Source organism: Lepidochelys olivacea, assembly GCF_965140295.1.
Source record: "Lepidochelys olivacea isolate rLepOli2 genome assembly, chromosome: 1".
Lineage (NCBI taxonomy): Eukaryota > Metazoa > Chordata > Testudines > Cheloniidae > Lepidochelys > Lepidochelys olivacea.
In genome coordinates, this window is record NC_140411.1 from 37,531,023 (window position 1) to 37,554,119 (window position 23,097).

Genomic DNA, 23,097 nt, shown 5'->3' on the forward strand with positions numbered 1-23,097 from the left:
CTCACAGCTTGAAGCACGGCCTCATTTACAGGTAAAGCTACCCAACTAGACATGGCAGTATGAAAAAGGTCTAAGAGTCTGTGCTAGGTCTTATGAACTTCCTCTAAGGGAATTTGGAGGGAATCTGATTCCCTGAATCTGATTCTGTTCATGAGCTCTCGGAACTGATCAACCACATGTGAAGGGGGAGGAGGCATTATTATCTCATTAGGTGAGGAGGAGGGGAAAAAGTCCATGGAGTAACTTCCTGATCAATTCTTTCCCCGTGTTTCTCAAAAGAGTCCTCTTGGGGTGAATACTGACATGGAGTAGCACATGGAGAGGGTGGTTGCTGCCTCTGACATTCCCACGGCAGAACTGTTGCCTATAGGCAACCTACAGGTCCCAAAACGGCCACTGAAGAGGGTCATAAAGGAAAGGTGGAAACACCCAAGATTGGTGGCACCACAAAGAGTGCACGGTGAGCAAAGCGTGTCTTCATTCTGAGGTTTCCCCTCACAGAATAAAGTGTCTGGAAAGGCAGCTCTGGGTCAGTAATCAAGCAAGCTTCGAACAGAGATCTGGGAGTCCGAAGAGCTGTCCTTATCTTAGTCCAGAGTAGGGGCAGATGGCAGTATTGCAACAGATTGTCTGTCCTTCTAGTTGGTGCCAGGAAGCAAAACAGTACCAGAGAATGGTGTGATACCAGTGACAGATGAGATTCTGGTACAAAGAGTCTTTCTACACTCATTAGCCAGGGAGACTGAGGCTCACCAGAAATGAACAGGTCCCTAGAGTACATGAACTCTTCCAGTACTGAGTGCAACTGCTCAGGAACCTGGCAAGGCTCAGGGTAAGTGACTCACTTCTGCTGCCTATCTTGGCTTCATCAGTATTGTCGGATCAGTTTGTGGCATTAACTGAGGTACCAACAAGAGTACAGCAATAGGCACCAATTTTTTTTGTTTGTTTGTTACTAAGTCCTTAGGGTCGCTACAATTACCAAAAGATGCTGGATACTGTGGGACATAGAGATACCTAAAACCTTGGATGACAAGGGGCCCTCTGCACTAGGAGCACTCAAAGCATCAGTGGTACCCTTCTTGGGAGGTGAGGTCTCTGAAACTGCAGGTGTCTCAGATAATCTAGATTTCTTAGCACCAACTTCTTTATGAAGGGATCTAGAACTTTTTTTTTCTAAGTCTTGGCACTGTCCAATGTTTTCTTCCAAGAAGGCCTATAAGGCAACTGAGCTGTGGAAGTTGATGGGGCACTCTGAACACTGGAGGACCTCTGTATAGGGAGGACATCAGGGTCCAGGTCTGAAGACAGTTGGAGAGAGTTCTTCATCATAAGAAGCTTAAGATTTATCTCTCTATTTTTTTCTAGGCCAGCTCATAAACCCTGAACAAATTCTGCACTTACATGGGATGTGTGTGTGTCCCCTAAGCAGTGAAGACAGTGAGAGTGGCCATCACTAATTTGGATAGAATCCTGGCAAATGAGGATTTAGGTATAACCTGAGGGAGAAGATACACTTCTTAGAGAAAGAAGGAGACCCCCTTGGGGGTGAGCTGGGAAACGGCATCTCCCCAAAGTTCCCCAAATACACTACGGAAGTATTAAAAACTAATGAAACTAAAAGAAGCTCAGCAAAAACCAAATTACCCCAAACTACTAAAAACTACACCTAAAAGGGAAGCTAGTTAAGGAAGTGGGCACCACAAGTCACTCTGTCTCAGGCCAAAGCAGTTGAGATGGAACTGAGGGAGATACGTCCTACACTGCCCTTCGTATGGGACACGGGGATAGCTAGAGAGCATGTGCAGACTGAACACTGCTACCAAAAGTCTCTGATCAAAAGTGCATGTGCACCTGAAGCGCAGTCCCCATATGAACATTACTCAAAGAACTATGGGGTTATATTTGGATAGATTTCACTGTAATTGACATGGGTGCTTCCTAGTATGTTCCAAAAGAATCAGGATGTCTGGGTATCCTGGTGTAGGGCACACTCTGAAGAGAATGAGGTCTGAGGAAAACGTAGTGGCATGGGTGAAGAATGGCCAGATCTGAAGAGATATCTGCCTCTCTGCAATCTTCCTCTTGCTAATGAAGTAATTAGCAATGTGCTTCTCTCTCAGGCCTCACTCTTCCTAGTAAGCAGAAGAAGAATAAGTTGGTGGCCCTATAGCTGAACTCTTTCGTTCAGGATCGGTTCCCCTCTGCTGCCCATCTTGATCAGCATTATAGGCACAGCACTCTGTACATAGTTTTCAAACTCTACATTCATCATTTAGAACTGACATTGTCACAGTCTCTGATTAATAAGAGAAATGTTTTTAATCCAATAGATCCCAGAAATCCATATAGTAGTAAAGGATAACCCAGCCTTTGGGCGAGAATACCATTTCAGTAAAATAAATACTCGAATTTCTCAGATTCACATATACCATAAAGCTGTTGTACCAGAGCTACCAAGTCCTTAAACCCCCTTATAATTCCCCTTGTTATTGCAGCATATATGTAATAACCGTTTCAGAGAAGGGGTGCACTACATAACTGGAGATTAAGGAGTCCCTTCAAAAGGAATAGAAATTGTAAATAAAGTGTGTGGTTTTCTTTAATAATGTGCTTTATTAATTTTGTAAAGTACTTGAGTTAAAATGGCTGGAGTGATGAAAAAGCCCCTGAATAGGCTAACAAATCCTGCAAATCTCCCCTTTCCCCCAAAAACCAGGGAAGCATGCAGAGTTACAGGACAACTCCTCTTAGCTGGTATTTGCAAAAGACACTGCCAAATTCAGGTCTGGTGTCAGGGGATGAAACTCTACCAAAGTCAATGGAACTACACCATGGCTGAATTTGGATCACTCTACCCACACTCCTAAAAATAAAGTACAAAACCTGTAACATCCAACTTCCTTATGAACTGTGCAGTTTTTCAAATCAAATATACAACAAAGGAATCACCTTTAAAGTGAGGTGCTAACGCTGGTGAGCTCAGTAACTCCGCACATGAACTACAGTTGCATAGCCACTTTGTTCAGACATTCTCTAAAAATGGATCTATATGCAAACGTGCTCTTTTGCAGTAACGTTTCCACATAAAAATGACAAATAATTTCTCACTGAAGTTAGCCAGCCTGAAATAGGATATTTTATAGCTTACGGAGACTGATTTAGACATTAGGTAAAAGCAGACGTTGCTAGGAAACCACAGCTCCAGCAAGGAACATTACAGTACAGATTTCCACATGCTGATAAGACTATTCGCATCACCAACAGTCTTAACAATTCTAAAAGAGAACTGCAGCATTTAACTGTTTAGTTAAAGCATACACAACTTGAGTGATTTAAGCAGCTGCTTGTAAAAGCGAGCCAGTGGCAAAAGGAGGAAATCTGAACTAAAAACGAGCAGTGAAGAGCACTACCCTAGTAACGATATATAAATAAATGACTCCATTCCTACCAGTTCTTTAGTGAACACAGTGTTCAGCAAGTCTGCTCCATCAGAAGCCATTAAACACAGTACATTCAAGAAAATTATGATAGTTTCAGTGTACAGAGCATTTGGGGCCACATGCCATATAAAAGTATGAGAGGAGCAGGGGTCAGAAAAGGTTTCCCCCACCGTACAGGATATGCTGATGGGTTGGTTTTGTTATTGTTGGTCTCATCAGCAGCATCAGAGATGGCCGCAGCAGGAGATAGGGCACAGGAAGGGATGGACCATTGCTCTGAGGTGGCACTAAGCCACCTCTCTCTCAGGTGTTGGCTGGCTCGTCTTGCTCGCGGTCTAACTGATCACCATATGTGCAGTTGGGAAGCAATTTTCCCTCAGGTCAGACTGGCAGTGACCTTGGATGTTTTTTGCCTTCCTCTGCCACATGGAATGCAGGTCACTGGCCAGGATTATATGAGTATATCTCACTTAATTAGTTCTCTGCCACTGTAGGGGTCTCAGGCACTGACAGACTTCAGTCCCTCCTATTCTCTGACTGTGGCACATAATAGTCTAGTAGTTGCCTGGGGGCTGTGATATTTTGGTCTAATTTTAGTTGTTGGGTTCAATGTGTGGATGCTGGCTGGCACTGGTGGCCTGTGATTTATCAGAGGTTTGATCCGGTAGTCCCTTCTGAGCCTAAACTTTATGATTCTAAGTGGAATTGATCATGTTTGTCTGAACAGCCAGAAGATTCTGGTTACACTAAATATGTCCTGTTGCCTGCCATTTAGTGGGAATGGAAAATGTTTGTTAAATTCACTGTGTACATAAGCAATTGCAATTCCATGGAGTCCCTTTTTTTCCCTGATACTCTGACTTAAATGATAAATATTCATAATTCCACACTCCCCATTGATCATCTTGGAGATCCCCAACTGAGAGGAAAAAGACTATTTAAGTAGACAAGACAGACAAAGAAATGGGAGGAAAGAATTGTGACCCACATTTGACAGATGGGGAATTCAGTGACTTGTTCAAGGTCATATGGAGAAGCTGTGGCAGAGCACAGAATTGGACCTGGGTCCCTGTCCAGATTTTTTTTTAAATCACAAAGAACTAGGGAAAGTGCTTATGCTAGATGTGAACTGGTTTTTTATTTGTAATTCTGTATTTCTCTCAAGCTGATATGCAAAGTTATGTTATAGCAGTGCTAATGTTAAGACCGCACTCTTAGTAAAGAGTTTACAAATCCACTTCAAAATCAGGCTGGTAAAATCAGATCAGAGTTGTACACAAGCTGTGAGAGAGTCTGCTATGCAATGTCTGTTGATAATGAAGAAAGAAAGGAAATGACAATTCTGCATTTATATCATGACAATCTAAGTAGATAAAAGTTCCAGTCTAACCTAAATGATAATAAACTCATCCAATTTAACCCAGTATCAACTAAGCCGTGTTCTGCACTACGCTATTTAGGCTATGTTATTAACTAGTCATTAGTAAGCAAGCAAACAGAGACCAGAAGGGAAACAGTATGTTTTTATCCCTACCCTGATGAAAGCATTTATATGTCTAATTCTCATGCAATTGTACCGCTGTAATTTCACAGAAACATGATATTTTCCCTCTGTTAAGCAACATATCTTAAAGCATGCTTTGAATTGCTCTGATAGGGTACTGTTTTTATGCTTTCAACAGGAACAGCTGCACACAACAAATCCATATAATTGTAGAGTTAATTTTAGCAGCTTCATGCAAATCAATGTTCACTTTTTCCTCTGAGTCTTCTGAGTTCTCTTTCTCTCTCCACAAACCTATTAGTGCCACCTTTGCACACTGCAAAAATATGCAGATAATATTGGAGAATGACTTCTTAGGAAAACTCTTGGGTCAAAATCTTAAACATATCCAGCAAGAACACCACTCTGAAGAATAAGCTTACACATGAAGCTTTTTGCTTCCTGATAAACTGGAAATGTTACAAATAGAATATTATTGAATAATATTAAAGCCATCAATTCAGCTAAATCACTAGATTACAGTAAAGCAGTCAGAAATAAACAGAAAACCTTTTTGTTTCACTGAAATACACACTTTACATTAAATAATTAGGCAGTATTTTAAGCATGATAAAAATGATGCCAAAAATAATGCCTATGGATTTTAATATATTAAATGACATATGCACAGTGACCTTTATCTCTGAAGGTCAACGCTATGAAGAATTCCTTTTACAGGAGTAACTCTAGCTATTAAGATTAATATGCTGCTACCATATATAAAAGAAACATAAGGAGATAAGAAACAGATCTTGAATTCAATAAATGCCCTTTTAACAGACACCCCAAACCCACAAAAAAACACATATAAATTGTTTTTGGCTTAATTGGCTTGTGAATTGTTTGTTGGCTAGTTTTTGGCTTGTAGCTTGTTGGGCTTGTAGCTTGTTTTTTTGTTTGGAACGGCTCCCAGCAAGCGAGGCCAAGGTGGAGAGAGAGTGAGGGGTGCACAGAGGGCCCACCAGAGTCCCAGATGCAGGCCAGGGGAATCTAGTCACAGAGTGTTGGGGTTCTTAAGGATTGGCTTGTTTTGGCATTGTTCTGAAATGGGATTAGTTTGATTTTTGGCTTATTGTGAAAGTCGGGGGCTTATTTACCGCATGAAAGTTGGCAACTGTGCCTTTTAAATGTATGAGACAGTTTTAAATCAATGTTATCATACAATCAGTGGCAGATTAGCCACTGGGCCAAGGGTCCCATGCCCAGGGGTCCTGGCCAATTGGGGAAGGTCCTGGAAAAATGGGCACGCCCGCACCCCCACCTCCTCCGCCCACCCAGCGCTCCTGCCAGGGAGTGGGATCGGGGCAGAGGGGCTTGCCCCACTCCACCTGCTTACCCAGCACTCCAGCCAGGGAGCGGGGATGGGGCAAGCCCCCCCCAACTCCACTCCCTGGCAGGAGTACCAGGCAGACAGAACAGGGCAAGCCCCTGCGCCCTGACCCCACTCCCTGGCAGGAGCACAGTGGTGGTGGGTGGGGGGGAAGAGACTGCAGGTGGAAGGGGTGGGGAAGGGCCCCCACTTGCTCTGGCCCAGGGGCCCCACCAAACCCTAATCCATCCCTACATAAAACTACAATCATACTGCTCTTAGTATAATCAGTAAGGTACAACATAAATCAGATGAAGATCTCTGAAATAAGAAATATATCTTAGTGAAAGGATATAAATGTATATCCTACCTACAGTGTTTCTCAAACTGGGGGCCCCAACCCAAAAGGGGGTCATAAGGCTATTGTAGGGGGGTCATGAGATCACAAAAAATATTGCTGTGGGGGGAGCTGCAGGGGAGGGAGATACAGCACCACCACTCTCTGGCCTCCCAACTCTGCTGCCAGCAGCCAGGATGAAGTAAGGGTGGCAATATCGTGAGTATGCTCCTATGAGTATGGAATTCGCTATCACTTTTTTTTTGGGGGGGGGGAAGGGGGAGGAAGGGGTTGTCACAGCCTGAAACATTTTCAAAGCGGCCCAGCAAAAAAGTTTGAGAACCCCTGCCCTATTCTATACACACATACAGGGTCAGATTCCAATGTCCTTAGCTTTCACTCAGCCCTTAGCTCACCTTGAAATCAATGGGAGTTTGCGTGAGTATGGACAAAGTAAAACAATAATTCATGAGCTCAGGATTTGCCCACTGGACAGTTGCAGTATAAATCCGTTCACTCTTAGCAATATTTCTTTCAGAAACAAATCACAGAAGAGATTATGTATTACAACAGTGGTGACAGGATGTGTGAAAGCTGTCAGATCTACCACTCTCCTGCTTTCTCTGCTAAAGCCAGAAAGCTTTCAGTACATTGTAAATCACAGGACATTGAAGGAGTACAGGATCAGGGTCTCCATTTTCCTATCACATTTCTGCTTCCTTTAGCTCTATTGAAAGTGACAAAGCTCTGGAAATGCTTTTGCTGCATACCAGGTCTCATATAAATGCTGAGAGATGTGAGTCAGTGTAATGTGATGTGCTGGACATAAAACAAGCCTTTTAACAGACCCAAGTCATACACCTGCAGCCAATCTCAAGTTTCATCAAGATTAAATGTAGTTTATAAGGTCACACGTATATTGTTTTACAGGCCAGATTTTCATAACTGCATGCCCAAAATCTGTGCGTGTGTGTGGTTACCACAATTCAGTGGCTCTCAACTTTTTCAGACTACTGTACCCCTTTCAGGAGCCCAATTTGTCTTGTGTACCCCAAGTTTCAACTCACTTAAACTACTTGCTTACAAAATCAGACATAGAAGTATAAAAGTGCCACAGCACACTATTACTGAAAAATTGCTTACTTTCTCATTTTGTTTGTATAAAATTTTAGTTTGTATTGACTTTGAGTGCTTTTTTTATGTAGCCTGTTGTAAAACTAGGCAAGTATCTAGATGAGTTGATGTAGCCCCTGGAAGACCTCTGCTTTCGCTCAGGGGTACACTTACCGCTGGTTGAGAACCACTGCCATAATTATTATAATACTCAGGCTAATGGCACGTACAAATGGCTAGATAAATGCATACATAAGAACAGCCATATTGGGTCAGACCAAAGATCCATCTAGCCCAGTATCCTGCCTTCCAATAGTGGCCAATGCCGGGTGCCTCAGAGGGAATGAACAGAACAGGCAATCATTAGGTGATCCATCCCCTGTCGCCCATTCCCAGCTTCTTGCAAATAGAGGCTAGGGACACCATCCCTGCCCATCCTGGCTAATAGCCATTGATGGACCTATCCTCCATGAATGTATCTAGTTCTTTTTTTAACCCTGTTATAGTCTTGGCCTTCACAACATCTCCTGGCAAGGAGTTCCTTTTGTTTGTTTTAAACCTGCTACCTATTAATTTCATTTGGTAACCCTTAGTTCTTGTGTTATGAGGAGTAAATAACACTTCCTTATTTACTTTCTCCACACCTGTCATGATTTTACAGATCTCCATCATATCCCTCCTTAGTCGTCTCTTTTCCAACCTGAAAATTCCCAGTCTTATGAATCTCTCCTGATATGGCAGCCATTCCATACCCCTAATCATTTTTGTTGCCCTTTCATGAACCTTTTCCAATTCCAGTATATCTTTTTTGAGATGAGGCGACCACATCTGCACGCAGTATTCAAGATGTGGGCATACCATGGATTTATATAGAGGCAATATGATATTTTCTGTCTTTTTATCTATCCCTTTCTTAATGATTCCCAACATTCTGTTCTCTTTTTTTGACTGCCACTGTACATTGAGAGGATGTTTTCAGAGAACTATTCACAATGACTCCAAGATCACTTTCTTGAGTGGTAACAGCTAATTGAGACCCCATCATTTTATATGTATAGGTGGGATTCTGGTTTCCAATGTACATTACTTTACATTTATCCACATTGAATTTCATCTGCCATTTTGCTGCCCAGTCACCCAGTTTTGTGAGATCTTTCTGTAGCTCTTCGCAGTCTGCTTTGGACTTAACTATCCTGAGTAGTTTTGCATCATCTGCAAATTTTGCCACCTTACTGTTTACCTCTTTTTCCAGATCATTTATGAAAATGTTGACTAGGACGACCCCCTGAGGGACACTACTATTTACCTCTTTCCATTCTGAAAACTGATCATTTATTCCTACTCCCTTTTTTTCCCTCTATCTTTAACCAGTTACCAATACATGAGAGGACCTTCCCTCTTATCCCATGACAGCTTACTTTGCTTAAGAGCCTTTGGTGAGAGACCTTGTCAAAGGCTTACTGAAAATTTAAGTACACCATATCCACTGTCTCTCCCTTGTCCACATGCTTGTTGACCCCTCAAAGAATTCTAGTATATTGGTGAGGCGTGATTTCCCTTTACAAAAAGAATATGCAATAATATATCTGGTCATCTGTGGATGCATTTTGTTTGTGCAATTTTATGGAAATCTGGCCCTAATTTTCCAACTTTATGATACTGTAGCTTTCCATTTATTGCTTTATTTTACTATTGTTTTCCTAACTTGTTGACTTCCTTTTTCTGTTATCTCACAAGCTCAGTTTTTATTATAGCAATCATTACTTCAAACATGAACCAAATATGTAAACATTTACATTTTTGTGAATTCAACCTCATAACACCACAAAATATACCAGAAAAGTTGATTTCTAATGTAAACACACTCAGTGATCCATAATCATATCGCCCCAAACTCCCTTAAATGCCAAACAAATGTTTCCTAGCCCCAGAGCAGCAGCTAGGCCCTTCATATTCTCTAGATCTTTTCCCTTTGTTCTGTGGAACTAAAACCTCTGTAGGCAACATAACTGACTGAAGTTCACAACTGGAGGGATATGTTTAAAAAAGAATTCCTAAACAATCCACCATTTTAAAAAATACAGCATAGAAGTTAGTATGACTACACATTTCTAGTGGTTCATTTCTAAATTTTCAGCTTCCAACTATGATCTCAGAGGGGTTAGCTAAGAGTTGTCTCTAAAAAAAGAAATCCCTGTAAATACCAATATGGCATAATTGGGTCTGCTTCACAGTAGAAAGTATTATCAAAATAAAAGGGGGGGGGCAGAGGGAATAATTTTATACTAAAAGCTGTAAGCTCATTAACAAAGTTAAATTTCAGTGGTTTGCAGTTTAATATATTCCATGGAATGACTGAAAAATAGTTACTAAACTGTTTAGTAACTGTTGTTCTGGGAGATGCATTGCACATGTCCATTCCACTCTTGGTGTCTGCATGCCCAGCGCACAGCCAGAGGAAACTTGTTCCCACAGTAGCACGCGTTGGGTAGCTTGAGCATCCTCTACTATTCTGCATGCAGGTATAAAGGGCAGAGTCGCCCCTAGCCCCCTCTCAGTTCCTCCTTGGCAGAATTCCAATGCAGAGGGGTAGAAGGGCAGGTTGTGAAATGGACATGTGCAATGCATCTCAAAGAGCAACAGCTACTAACAGGTTAGTAACAGTTTTTTCTTCTTTGAGTGATTGCACATGTGCATTTCACTCTTGGTGACTCACAAGTAAGGCTAACATTTTAGCTTGGATATTTTTATTAAAAGTCATGGACAGGATGTGGGCAATAATAAAATCACAGAAATGTTCAAAAGGCTGGTGTTAGGGGGTAGCAACCAGGTCAATTGCCTGGGGCCCCATGCCACAGAGGTCCCCGTGAAGCGAAGTTATGGGAAACAGTGTTTGGGCTTCAGTCACGGGTGGCAGGGCTTAGAGCCCAAGTCTTGCCACACAGGGCCAGAACCCAAGCCTGGCCACCTGGAGCTGAGTTAGTGGAATTTTGAGGAAGTTGCTGATCTCATAAAATCGCAGAATCCATGACCTCCATGATTTCCATGATTGACTTGTACCGAGTCATGAAAACATCTCTGATGTTGATGTGTCAAGCTAAATCTTCTGGGGACCACAGACATGGAACCTGTGGAGAACCCAGATGGGCTTCCCTCCCAGGGCAGGTACATTTGTCACTAGAGTCTATTTAAATAAATATTGGAGGACAACTTTTCCAATTTTAGCATCATCTCTGGAGTCTTGAGCAACAGTATAATGGGAAGCAAACATGTGGAATGAGGACCAAGTTGCCACTCTACAGATGTCTACAATCAGAACCTGCTCCAGAAACTCTGCTGAAGCCAATATTGTGATCTTGTTGAATGAGCTGTGACTCTGCTCAGAGGGGTGACATTAGCCAAGTCATAGCACATGTGTATGCAGGGAGCTACCCAAGAAGAGATTCTCTGAGTGGTGACTATTATCCTTTTATTCGGTCTGCACAGCCTCGAACAGTTGGGAGGACTAACAGAATCCTGGAGGGTGTCTGCCATTTATAAAATGTCAATCGGGTGATGTGAAGATTCCCTGACCTCCTTGACCTGAATTCCCAAGTCTACAGCCCTCTCTTTAACAATGTCTCATCAGCTTTAAAATCACTAGGAGAAACTGCCTTGTCCAGAAAGGATGAGGAAGCCAAGAGTGGAAGTGGTTGAATTTCTCCTGCAGGCTGTTCCTCCGCTTTTATGACCTCTTTCTAATGCCTGGTAGCAGACACTGGCAGCTTGGTGTGCAGTCTCCCCCTGTCTAGACGAGGGCACTGAGTAGGCATAGTGAGGGGAAGATCTGGAGGAAACCCCCATGGGTTCCAAAAAGGCCAATGATACATGACAGGACCCCAATGAGCTCCTGATTACATTTCCATGGCAGCATTGTGGTGCATGAGGACCTCTGAGGGGACTGGAGGGTCCTGCTTCAGGCTTGTGAGACATAAAATCCCACTCCAAGACCAACGACAAAAATTCCCCTTCCTCCAACCATAGAAAAGCAGTTCCCCTTGGTGTCAGGGACTGGTGACGAGAACCCAGGGATGGAAGGAACCTTTCCATCATTGCTGGCTCCTCCTGGAATGGTACCAATGGGCCCACTCTCTGAGAAGTAGGCAGTTGGTGCAGTACTGCAAGCTGAACTGCTGGAGCTGGTGTCAGATGGGGCAATGGGGCCGATGGATTGGACTCCTGCACTGTTGGAGACACCAGCACTGAGAGAGAGCAAATTCCTTGGTGCTGCAAATGCCTCCTGTGTAGTCAGCATGGAGATCACTTCTTAAGCTGATGGTGTCACTTCTGGCACCAGGCTCAATGGTGCCCTTTGCAGTGCCGGAGACAAAAGGCCATCTTAGGAACTGATTTGGAGGAGGAGTGGTTCGATTTCCAATGCACTCAACTCGACTCCTTGCCCCTCTTCCTAGACTTAAAAAATGGAGATCTTCCCCTGGTCAGAGCCTCTTAACAAGTCTTATATTTCTTCCTCAGCATGGCGGGGGGGAGATCGGTGCTGGGACTCCAGCGAGAAGCACACTTCCAGTGTTGTGGAAGCTGCAGCACTCAGCACTGAGTGAGACTGGGACTGTTCCAATGGTGGCCTGAGTGCCGCCTCAACCAGCAGGAATTTCAGCCTAGCCTCCCGGTCCTTCTCTGTTCTAGGTTTGAATTCCCAGCAAAGTTGGCACTGGCCTTTCAAATGTAGTTTGCCCAGGCAGTTCAGACACCTTATTGTGCTCACCAGCCTGGGCTGGAGCAAGAAACATATGGCTTGAAACCTGATGACTGAGGCATGCCTTGGTGCTGGCGGCAGGACCCCGAAATGGGAAAACACAACAAAATTGAAAAACTCTTTTTTAAAAAAAAACAGCTAAAACTTACCAACCATGCTAACTGCACTGACTACTAAATTAACTATATTATATACAGAGCTAAGAGAAACTGTTCTGCAATGAACAGGAGTTCCAACGACTGCCACAGGCAGTAAATAGGAACTTGGGGGGGCGGGAGGGGACTCTGCCCTTTATACTTGGACGCAGTGGTGCACAGCAGTAGAGGACACTTGAGCCTCACAACAGGTACCATTGCAGGAAAAAGTTTCTGATAGGTACACGCTGGGCACACAGACACCAACAGTGGAATGTATGTGGGCAGTGACTTGAAGAATAACCATTACCTGCAGTTAAACAAGTAATTATTAGCCATTTTAGTGGGAGAAACACAAAATGTAATTCTGATTAGCAACTGTGAACAGTAGGTAATTTAGTATTAATATGATTACAATTTAATTTTAAATATGTGTCTGAGACTTAATGCAGTAATTGACTCACTTCTCTAAAACTGCTACTACAGTACACTGTCTAATGAAGGTTTCAGAGTAGCAGCCGTGTTAGTCTGTATTCGCAAAAAGAAAAGGAGGACTTGTGGCACCTTCGAGACTAACAAATTTATTTGAGCATAAGCTTTTGTGAGCTACAGCTCACTTCATCAGATGCATCTTTGGATCATTATCAGGCAGAACCTGTGATCAGCACAGACGCATGTCCTCTGGAATGGTGGTTGAAGCATGAAGGGACATATGAATCTAATGCATCTGGCATGTAAATATCTTGCAAGGCTGGCTACAGCAGTGCCGTGAGAATGCCTGTTCTCACTTTCAGGTAACATTGTAAACAAGCGGGCAGCATTATCTCCTGCAAATGTAAACAAACTTGTTTGAGCAATTGGCTGAACAAGAAGTAGAACTGAGTGTTATTTTAGAAATTCAGTTATTTTTGGTACATACTTCTACATTTGTAAGTTTAACTTTCATTATAAAGAGATTGCACTATGGTACTTGTATTAAGTTAGCTTGATTAATCATGACTAATTTTTTTAATCATCTAAGGTGCATCTGATGAAGTGAGTTGTAGCACACGAAAGCTTATGCTCAAATAAATTTGTTAGTCTCTAAGGTGCCACAAGTACTCCTTTTCTTTTTGTCTAATGAAAATAGCTTTGGTCATACAAATATGTTAAAGCAATTAAAGATATTAAAAAGATAGATGTCAAAAGAAACTGGCAAAACTGGTGTCTAATTTCGAGAGATTTTGAAATATATAAATACTTACATAAATGTTATGCTATAATACAACCTCTAAACATGTCAGCACTCTATCTACAACAATGCAGACAAGGAGTAGGGAAATGTGTCTAGTTCTCAGGAGAACCTACCATGGACAAGTACAAAGAGCACAATTCAGCTCTCACTGATGTGAGTGGAAGGTCTGCCATTGATTTCAGTAAGTGTACACTCAGTACTTGATTTCAGTTAGTGTACACTGCAAAGGGGGACACATCATAGTGTACTTCATTCAAATAACATCTTTAACCTAGGCATATAGCAGCCTTACAGTTGCACCCATTTGTATCCAATACAGCTTTTAAAGTAGGGCTGTCAAGTGATTAAAAAAATTAATCCCTATTAATCGCGTGATTAAAAAAAGTAGTCATGATTAATCAAGCTATTAAACAATAATAGACTACTATTTATATAAATATTTTGGAAGTTTTCCACATTTTCAAATACATTGATTTCAATCACAACACAGAATACAAAGTGTATTGTGCTCACTTTATATTTATTTTTATTATAAATATTTGCACTGTAAAAATAAAAGAAATAGTATTTTTCAATTAACTTAATACAAGTACCATAATGCAATCTCTTTATAATGAAAGTTGAACTTACAAATGTAGAATTATGTACCAAAAATAATTGAATTTCTAAAATAAAACTCAGTCCTACTTCTTGTTCAGCCAATCGCTCAAATAAGTTTGTTTACATTTGCAGGAGATAATGCTGCCCGCTTCTTGTTTACAATGTTACCTGAAAGTGAGAACAGGCATTCTCACGGCACTGCTGTAGCCAGCCTTGCAAGATATTTACATGCCAGATGCATTAGATTCATATGTCCCTTCATGCTTCAACCACCATTCCAGAGGACATGTGTCCATGCTGATCACAGGTTCTGCCTGATAATGATCCAAAGTAGTGCAGATCAATGCATGTTCATTTTCATTATCGGCGTGAGATGCCACCAGCAGAAGGTTGATTTTCTTTTTTGGTGGTTCTGTAGTTTGTCTTTGAAGACTTCTGAAAGCATGCTACCCACCTCATCCCAATCAGATTTTGGAAGGCACTTCAGATTCTTAAATTGAGTGCTGTAGCTATCTTTAGAAATCACACATTGGTACCTTCTTTGTGTTTTGTCAAATCTGCAGTGAAAGTGTTCTTAAAATGAACACCACATGCTGGGTCATCATTCGAGACTGCTATAACATGAAATATGGCAGAATGCGGGTAAAACACAGAGAAGGAGACATACAATTCTCCCCCAAGGAGTTCAGTCACAAATTTAATTAATGCATTATGTTCTTAACGCGCGTCATTAGCATGGAACCATGTCCTCTGGAATGGTGGCCAAAGCATGAAGGGGCATACAAATGTTTAGCAGATCTGGCATGTAAATACCTTGCGATGCTGGCTACAAAAGTGCCATGCGAACATCTGTTCTCACTTTCAGGTGACATTGTAAATAAGAAGAGGGCATCATTATCTCCCATAAATGTAAACAAACTTGTTTGTCTTAGCGATTGGCTGAACAAAAAGTAGGACTGAGTGAACCTGTAAAACTTTAGAGCCTATACTGTTTTGTTTTTGAGTGCAGTTATATAACAAAAACAAAAATCTACATTTGTAAGTTGTGTTTTCACGATAGAGATTGCACTATGGTACTTGTATAAGGGGACTTGAAAAATACTATTTCTTTTGTTTATCATTTTAGAATGCAAATATTTGTAATAGAAATAATATAAAGTGAGTAATGTACACTTTGTATTCTGTGTTGTAACTGAAATCAATAATATTTGAAAATACAGAAAAACATCTACAATATTTAATAAATTTCAATTGGTATTTATTGTTTAACTGTGCGATTAAAACTGTGATTAATCATGAATATCTTTTCAAATTAATATATTATTTATAAATACAATAGGTTAATTCCAAATATAGAGCCTGATCCAAAGCCAGCTGAAACAATGAAAAAAGACTTCAACTTTTATACAAATTTAAAGACCCCTTACCATACAGTCAGATCCACACAGGTACAAATGTCCCCACTATGTGAATCTGATTGCAGAATAGGTGCCTCCATGTTTTATAAAACAATACATACTCTAACTGGCACCTCCTCAGATGGGGAAAATCATCATAGTTATGTCAGTCCTGGTTGCAAGTTAAAGCTAGAAAAGTTCAAATTAGAGATAAGGCATATATTTTTAACACTGAGAGTTATTAACCATTGGAACAAACTACCCAAGGAAAGTGGTGAATTCTCTGTCTCTTGATGTATTCAGATCAAGACTGGCTGCCTTTCTGGAAGATTTGCTTTAGCCAAACCCAAGTTATTGGGTTCAATACAGAGGTTACTGGGTGAAATTCTATGGTTTGTGTCATACAGGAGGTCTAACTAGATGGTGATCTAATGAACTCTTCTGGCCTTAAAATCAATAAATCTATGAATGGAGCTAGGATGATTTACACCGGCTAAGGCTTGTCCCCTTAATATTTCTAGAGTTAAGAGTGGAGCCAGATGGATTTTCAGATTAAAAAGGGATAGTATCTAATTTTTATGTGCAATATGTAATGTACCCAGATTGATTTTTTTTCTTTGCCAAACTAGAAAGAGATACAGTTAAGATTTTTAGGCATAATATTTGACCATTCTTGACTGTATTCCCTTCAAAAGCACTTTTCTTCTACAGTCTTTTCATGCTCTTACAATTTTTTAAAAACCAATTGTTGCAGCGCTAGGGAACTTACTATAAAATAATAATGACATAATAATAAAAACAGTTCACAATTTCTTATGTGTAGGATGTAATATGTAGAATGTATACTTTTGGTGTTGGGACATGTGAAAAGATGCCTGGTTGTCTGTGAATAAAAAAACAGCCAGGTAAAAAGCTGAGCCAGCAATCCAATCGGTAAACAACTGAGCTGGCAAACTAATCTTAATGTTAGGCAGAAAAGTGTTTATATAATATATAATGATTAACTTTGTAACAATGGGAAATGACTGCCTAGGAAGGAGTACTCTGGAAAGGGATCTGGGGGTCATAGTGGATCACAAGCTAAATGAGAGTCAACAGTGTTACGCTGTTGCAAAAAAAAGCAAACATCATTCTGGGGTGTATTAGCAGGAGTATTGTAAGCAAGATACAAGAAGTTTCAGAGTAGCAGCTGTGTTAGTCTGTATACGCAAAAAAGAAAAGGAGTATTTGTGGCACCTTAGAGACTGACAAATTTATTTCAGCATAAGCTTTTGTGAGCTACAGCTCACTTCATCAGATGCATGCAGATACAAGAAGTAATTCTGCCGCTCTACTCCACACTGATTAGGTCTCAACTGTAGCATTGTGTCCAGTTCTGGGCACGAAATTTCAGGAAAGATGTGGACAAATTGTAGACAGTCCAGAGAAGAGCAACAAAAATTATTAAAGGACTAGAAAACATAACCTACGAGAGAAGATTGAAAAAAATTGGGTTTGTTTAGTCTGGAGAAGAGAAGACTGAGAGGGGACATGATAACAGTTTTCAAGTATGTAAAAGGTTGTTACAAGGAGGAGGGAGGAAAATTGTTCTTCTTAACCTCTGAGGATAGGACAAGAAGAAATGGGCATAAATTGCAGCAAGGACGGTTTAGGTTGGACATTAGGAAGAACTTCTTGTCAGAGTGGTTAAGCACTGGAATAAATTGCCTCGGGAGGTTGTGGAATTTCCATCATTGGATATTTTTAAAGCAGGTTGGACAAACACCTGTTAGGAATGGTCTAGATCACTGTTTCCCAAACTATATTCCACGGAACACTGGTGTTCCGCACGATGTGAATAGGTGTTCTGTGAAAGAATCTAGAATTTAATTTTGATGCTTGCACTTGATTTTTGTACTACTTTGTACATGCTCTCTAGTTAGAAATTGTTAGTTCAAGTTATTTTAAATTTGTATTTTTGCTTGTTTTATGAAATAAAATATATTTGAGCAAAAATAATTTTTTTATTTGAAAACCAAACGACTGCAAAATAATATTTCATTATATATTATATAATATTATATTATATAAGTGTTCCATAATAGGCTAAAAAGTGTTCCGTGGCCAAAAAGGTTTGGGAAACGCTGGTCTAGATAATACTTAGTCCTGCCTTGAGTGCAGGAGACTTGAAGTTATTTCCAGTTCTATGATTCTATGAATGTATTTAAGGCAAGCCCCTGAATGTGGGTGTGCACTTGCATTTAATCCTGTGCTGTGCCCTGTTTCAGTGGACTAATCACAGTGAACAAACAACATACTTCTTCAGCTCAAGAGTTAGTGTGTGAACCTGTTCTGGGTAGCAGGGTAAAGAATTGGTCAACACTATGAGCCTGCTTGTCAGTCACACACCTGAAAATATCACCATGATCACAGCAATTTATTTTTTAAAAAACCAACAGATATATAGAACAAGTAGTCTAGAACAGTGGTTCTCAACCGGGGTCCAGGGACCTCTAAGGGCCATAAGTAGGTTTCAGGAGGTCCCCCAAAATAAATCAGAGAGCAGAGCCGATGTTAGACTTGGGCCCAGGGAAGAAAGCTGAAGCCCAAGCCCCGCCACCCAAAGTTGAAGCGAAAGCCTGAGCAACTTAGCTTTGTGGAGCTGCCTACGTAGTCAGGCCCCGAGACATTGTCCTGCTTGCTACCCCCTAATGCCAGCCCAGGCTTTTAATCTACTGAATATGGAGAAAACAGTTGTTGTGGCACAGGTGGGCCAGGGAATTTTTATAGCATTTCAGAAAGAAAAAGATAGAGAACCCCTGGTCTAGAAGGCACCCCTTCCCATGTGTTACATGTTACAAATTATTAAATCAGCCTTCATTGTTTGGGAATTGTTGTGTTTATCCAATAATCTGTGAGAAACGGTCCTCCAAAAATACAATCAAATGAATCAACTGTAAATGTCCATAGGTGAAATGCTGAAAATGCTGCCTTTTCAGTTGTCTGTAGGAAAAATATGTGCCTGTTTATGCTTTTCCCCCCCTCTTCAAATGCCAATACGAGAGCTGTATGCAGAGTAGTTGTGGCCATGTCAGTCCCAAGACATTAGGGAGACCAGGTAGATGAGGTAATATCTTTTACTGAACCAAATTCTGTGGGTGAGAGAGAGAAGCTTTCAAGCTGAAGAAGAGCTCCGTGTGGCTCAAAAGCTTGTCTATCTCACTAACAGAAGATGGTCCAATAAAAAAATATCACCTCACCAACCTTGTCTCCCTAATACTAAGGCTGGATGAAAATTTTCCACCTGAATAGGTTTTTGACGGAAAATTGGGGTTTCTGCAAAAAAGTGAGTTTTCTGCAGAATTTATTTTTTCTTTAACCCTCCTTCTCCCTCAAATCCCTGAAAACTGAAATATATCTGTGTGGATATGCTACCATGCCACCTCATGGGACTTGTACTTTGGTTGCCTTAGGTCCCTATTCTCATCTATGGGCTGGGCTCCCAGGCTAGACCACATCCCCCAGGATTCGCCATTGCCTGGGCCTTTCATGCTTGGAAATGGGTGGTGGTGCATCATGGCACTGTGGTGCATAGGACATTGTAATTTGCTCCAAAAGTGCATAAGGCACCCACACTATCCTTCCCATGAGACACCGCAGCAGCATTTCTGAACTGATTTTGGTGGGATGGGGGTTGCCTGAATATTTTTAGTTTTGGCCAACAACAATTTTTGGTATTTGAGTTCTTGCCCCCAAATCAGAATTTTCTATGGAAAACCCCCTCATTTTCCAACCAGCTCTAGTAAGTACACTCTTCACCATGCGATTCAGACAACATGCAAAGCACCTTGTGGGGAGTCAACCTAGACTTCTCCCCGGCATGGCCTTTGTCAAGCAGTCTGCCCTGAAAACTGCTCTACATTCAACTCCTCCATTTTCGGTAACAGTTTCTCTTAGATAATGCTTTGCTTTTGAAAATTAAAAGTCTGCATTTCAGGAAATGCAATTTAACCAGTAAAACAGTATAATAGTAGGAAAATGTAAAGATAGGACCCATGAAGCACTCCTTTCACAGTAGCGGAGTACAGCACTGTATACAGATATGTGTATGAGTCTTCCTTATTTCATGTTTGTGAGAAGTTGGATCACAGAAACCCCTTTGGGGTTGCCAACTGATGTGTCAAAACTACTTCTGCCCCTGCTTACCTGCCCTGGCAGCTTGGGATTTCAGTGTCCTGCCTGGTTTGAGCCAGACCTGCTAGCCTGCTGCAGAACAAGACCCAGGTCTGAACCATGTCCTCTAACAGCTGTAGGCTTAAACTGAAAGCAGCTTAAGAAGTGTTCCTGTCTTTGACATTCAGATGCTCATCTCCCAATGTGGTCCAAACCCCAAATAAATCCATTTTACCCTGTATAAAGCTTATACAGGGCAAACTCATAAATTGTTCGCCCTCTATAACACTGATAGAGAGACATGCACACCTGTTTGCCCTGCCCCAGATATTAATACATACTCTGGGTTAATTAATAAATAAAAAGTGATTAAATACAGAAAGTAGGATTTAAGTGGTTCCAAGTAGTAACAGACAGAACAAAGTGAATTACCAAGCAAAATAAAATAAAACACACAAGTCTAAGCCTAATATAGTAATAAAACTGAATACAGATAAAAACCTCACTCTCAGAGATGTTTCAATAAGTTTCTTTCACAGACTGGACACCTTCCTAGTCTGGGCACAATTGTTTCCCCTGGCCCTTGTTCCAGCTCAGGTGGTAGCTAGGGGATTTCTCATGACTGCAGCCCCCTTTGTTCTGTTCCACTCCCTTATATATCTTTTGCACAAGATGGGAATCCTTTGTCCCTCTCTGGGTCCCTAACCCCCCTTCTAAATGGAAGAGCACCAGGTTTAAGATGGTTTTCAGTACCAGGTAACATGGTCACATGTCCTGTAAGACTCCAAGCCTTCATTCCTCCCAGCCTGACTCACAGGAAGGCCTGACTGCAAACAGAGCCATCCACAATTGTCCTGGCTGATGGGAGCCATCAAGATTCCAAACCACTATTAATGGCCCACACTTTGCATAATTACAGTAGGCCCTCAGAGTTATATTTCATATTTCTAGTTTCAGATACAAGAGTGATACATTTATACAAACAGGATGACCGCACTCAGTAGATTATAAGCTTTGTAAGGATACTTTAACAAGAGACCTTTTGCATGAAGCATATTCCAGTTACATTATATTCATACTCATTAGCATATTTTCATAAAATCATATAGAGTGCAACATCACAATGCTGTTCAGGGGATCTGATTAAAACCTGGACATTCCAGGGCATTTTTTTTCCATTGAGTACACCTAGTAAAACCCACACATGCCAGGACCTTTGGGAATGGAAGCCATATGTGTCCCTATCCAATTCCTGACCATGTTCCCCATCGGACACCTCAACCCAGATGTAAACAAGCTGAAAGGTTAGCAGAAGCAAAACAACTGGAGTTGATTTGGGAATTACTATGAAAAGATCTATGGTTTTCATTACCTGGTACTCTGTGATGCCAGACCATGAGGAAGCAATACAAACTAGGGAAGGAGGTTCTGCCTGACAGAGAGGGTGGGTAACCCCCCAACAGCTTCATTATTAGGGTTGTCAGAAGTTTGGCAATGGGATGTGGAGACAGTAGATTGACAGAGCCCCATGTGACTGTTGAGGAATATAAAAAAAATTAATATTGACAAAAGACACATTGCCACAGATGGGGATATCTTGATTATGCTCCAAATTCCTCATTACAAAGAACAGAATTCCCTTGCACCACCATTCAGAATCTGGTGGAATGTACTTGATCAGTTATACGGATAGGTTCCAGGGACTAGCTGGGAATACAGAGCAGTGAGGTTACCTTAATAGGTCTTCCGTCTGGTGTAAGTACCTCTTCTGAAAGTTCCATCATCTTCAAAGCCATCAAAGCAATGGGTTTTGCATGACTAAGGCTCTTCCTATGGAGCCCCGCTGCAACACAGTATGCATCACCTATTGTTTCCACCTGCAGCAATCAGACAAATCAAATGTAAAAGTATGATAATGAGCAGAGATCTGTGCCATTAGTTATCTGCAATCACAAAATGTTGCTTAAAAACATGTCAGCAAAATATCAATAAAATAAGCAATTAGACAACGGAGCATAATTACCCGAGTTTGCAAACAGGCACAGTCAAAACTCTGACATCTCATTGCATAGTTGTTCATCATCATTAACTGCAGAAGATCATTAAATCTAGGACAATGTGCACTATCAAATGAAAGATGATAACATTACCCCACAGGAAGACAGGATTTTCGGTATTAGAGTTAGACCAAAAACTAGTTACAGTTAAGAGCTGGTGCCACCATTTATTGTTCTGCTGTGGAGTAAGAACTGTACTAAGCAGTAATAATTCATAATTATTATTTACTCTATTCAAAAAATACATTAAGATGAGAGTTACTGGAGCCTAAATGTTTCCATTACAAAACAAGTGAATAGTACATCACTTATCTTTAGAATCTTGCTCCTCTTAGGCCTGGGAGAATTCAAGAGAGGTGATTTTATAGCTTACCTATAATTTTTATTTCTCATAATCCCACACCCACTGGTACTAGGGCTGACTGCTGGGTATTGTCTGCTTGTCTATTTACCAAGGTATGCAGCTCTTCTGAAACCTTTTAGTTTTGTATAGGATATTTAGGCTCTCTCTACTTCATGAGATTACCTGAGCACCAGTTCCTTTCCTCAGACCAATGAATGCATTAGATTGCTTCTCCTACCCCTTAGCCTCACTGTTCCTGATGGGAAGCCAACTTCCTGGAGTAAGGGGAGCAGGGGAAATTAAGGGATCCCTCTGGCTTAGGTCAAAATCAGCCTATGAAACCAACAAGCCCTATAATCCTCCAATTATACTGACAATCACCCTTTGCAAAGTTTGTCTGCCCACACTTCTGTAGCCAGCTCCCTGCACAATCCTTCAGTGCACTCTCAAACAGGCTTGGCTTAGAAGCATGAATGTATCTACCACCAGTCTCTTTCCTTCCCCTCAGTGCAGCTCTATTAATTGAATGGCAGAAAAGCATTCTGCAAAGATTAGCATGAGAGGAGAGACATGTGCCGACTGTAGAACTGCCCTGGGAACCACTTTGTGCCTGGCCCTTTTGTCCCTGGGATGTCTACTTATATTTTGTCCTCAGGGTGACAGAGGAGAAATCAGCACA

At 41.2% G+C, this 23,097-nt stretch overlaps 1 protein-coding gene across 3 annotated transcripts in view; it reads right to left on the reverse strand.

The window, feature by feature from the left end:
* Positions 1 to 23,097, reverse strand: part of GUCY1A2 (guanylate cyclase 1 soluble subunit alpha 2) — a 416,341-nt gene that overhangs the window by 80,745 nt on the left and 312,499 nt on the right. For all 3 annotated transcript variants that reach the window (XM_084617119.1, XM_084617117.1, XM_084617118.1), the window contains one exon: positions 21,752 to 21,895. In XM_084617119.1, the coding sequence (XP_084473245.1) occupies positions 21,752 to 21,895 (144 nt within the window). The remainder of the gene's footprint in view (positions 1 to 21,751; positions 21,896 to 23,097) is intronic.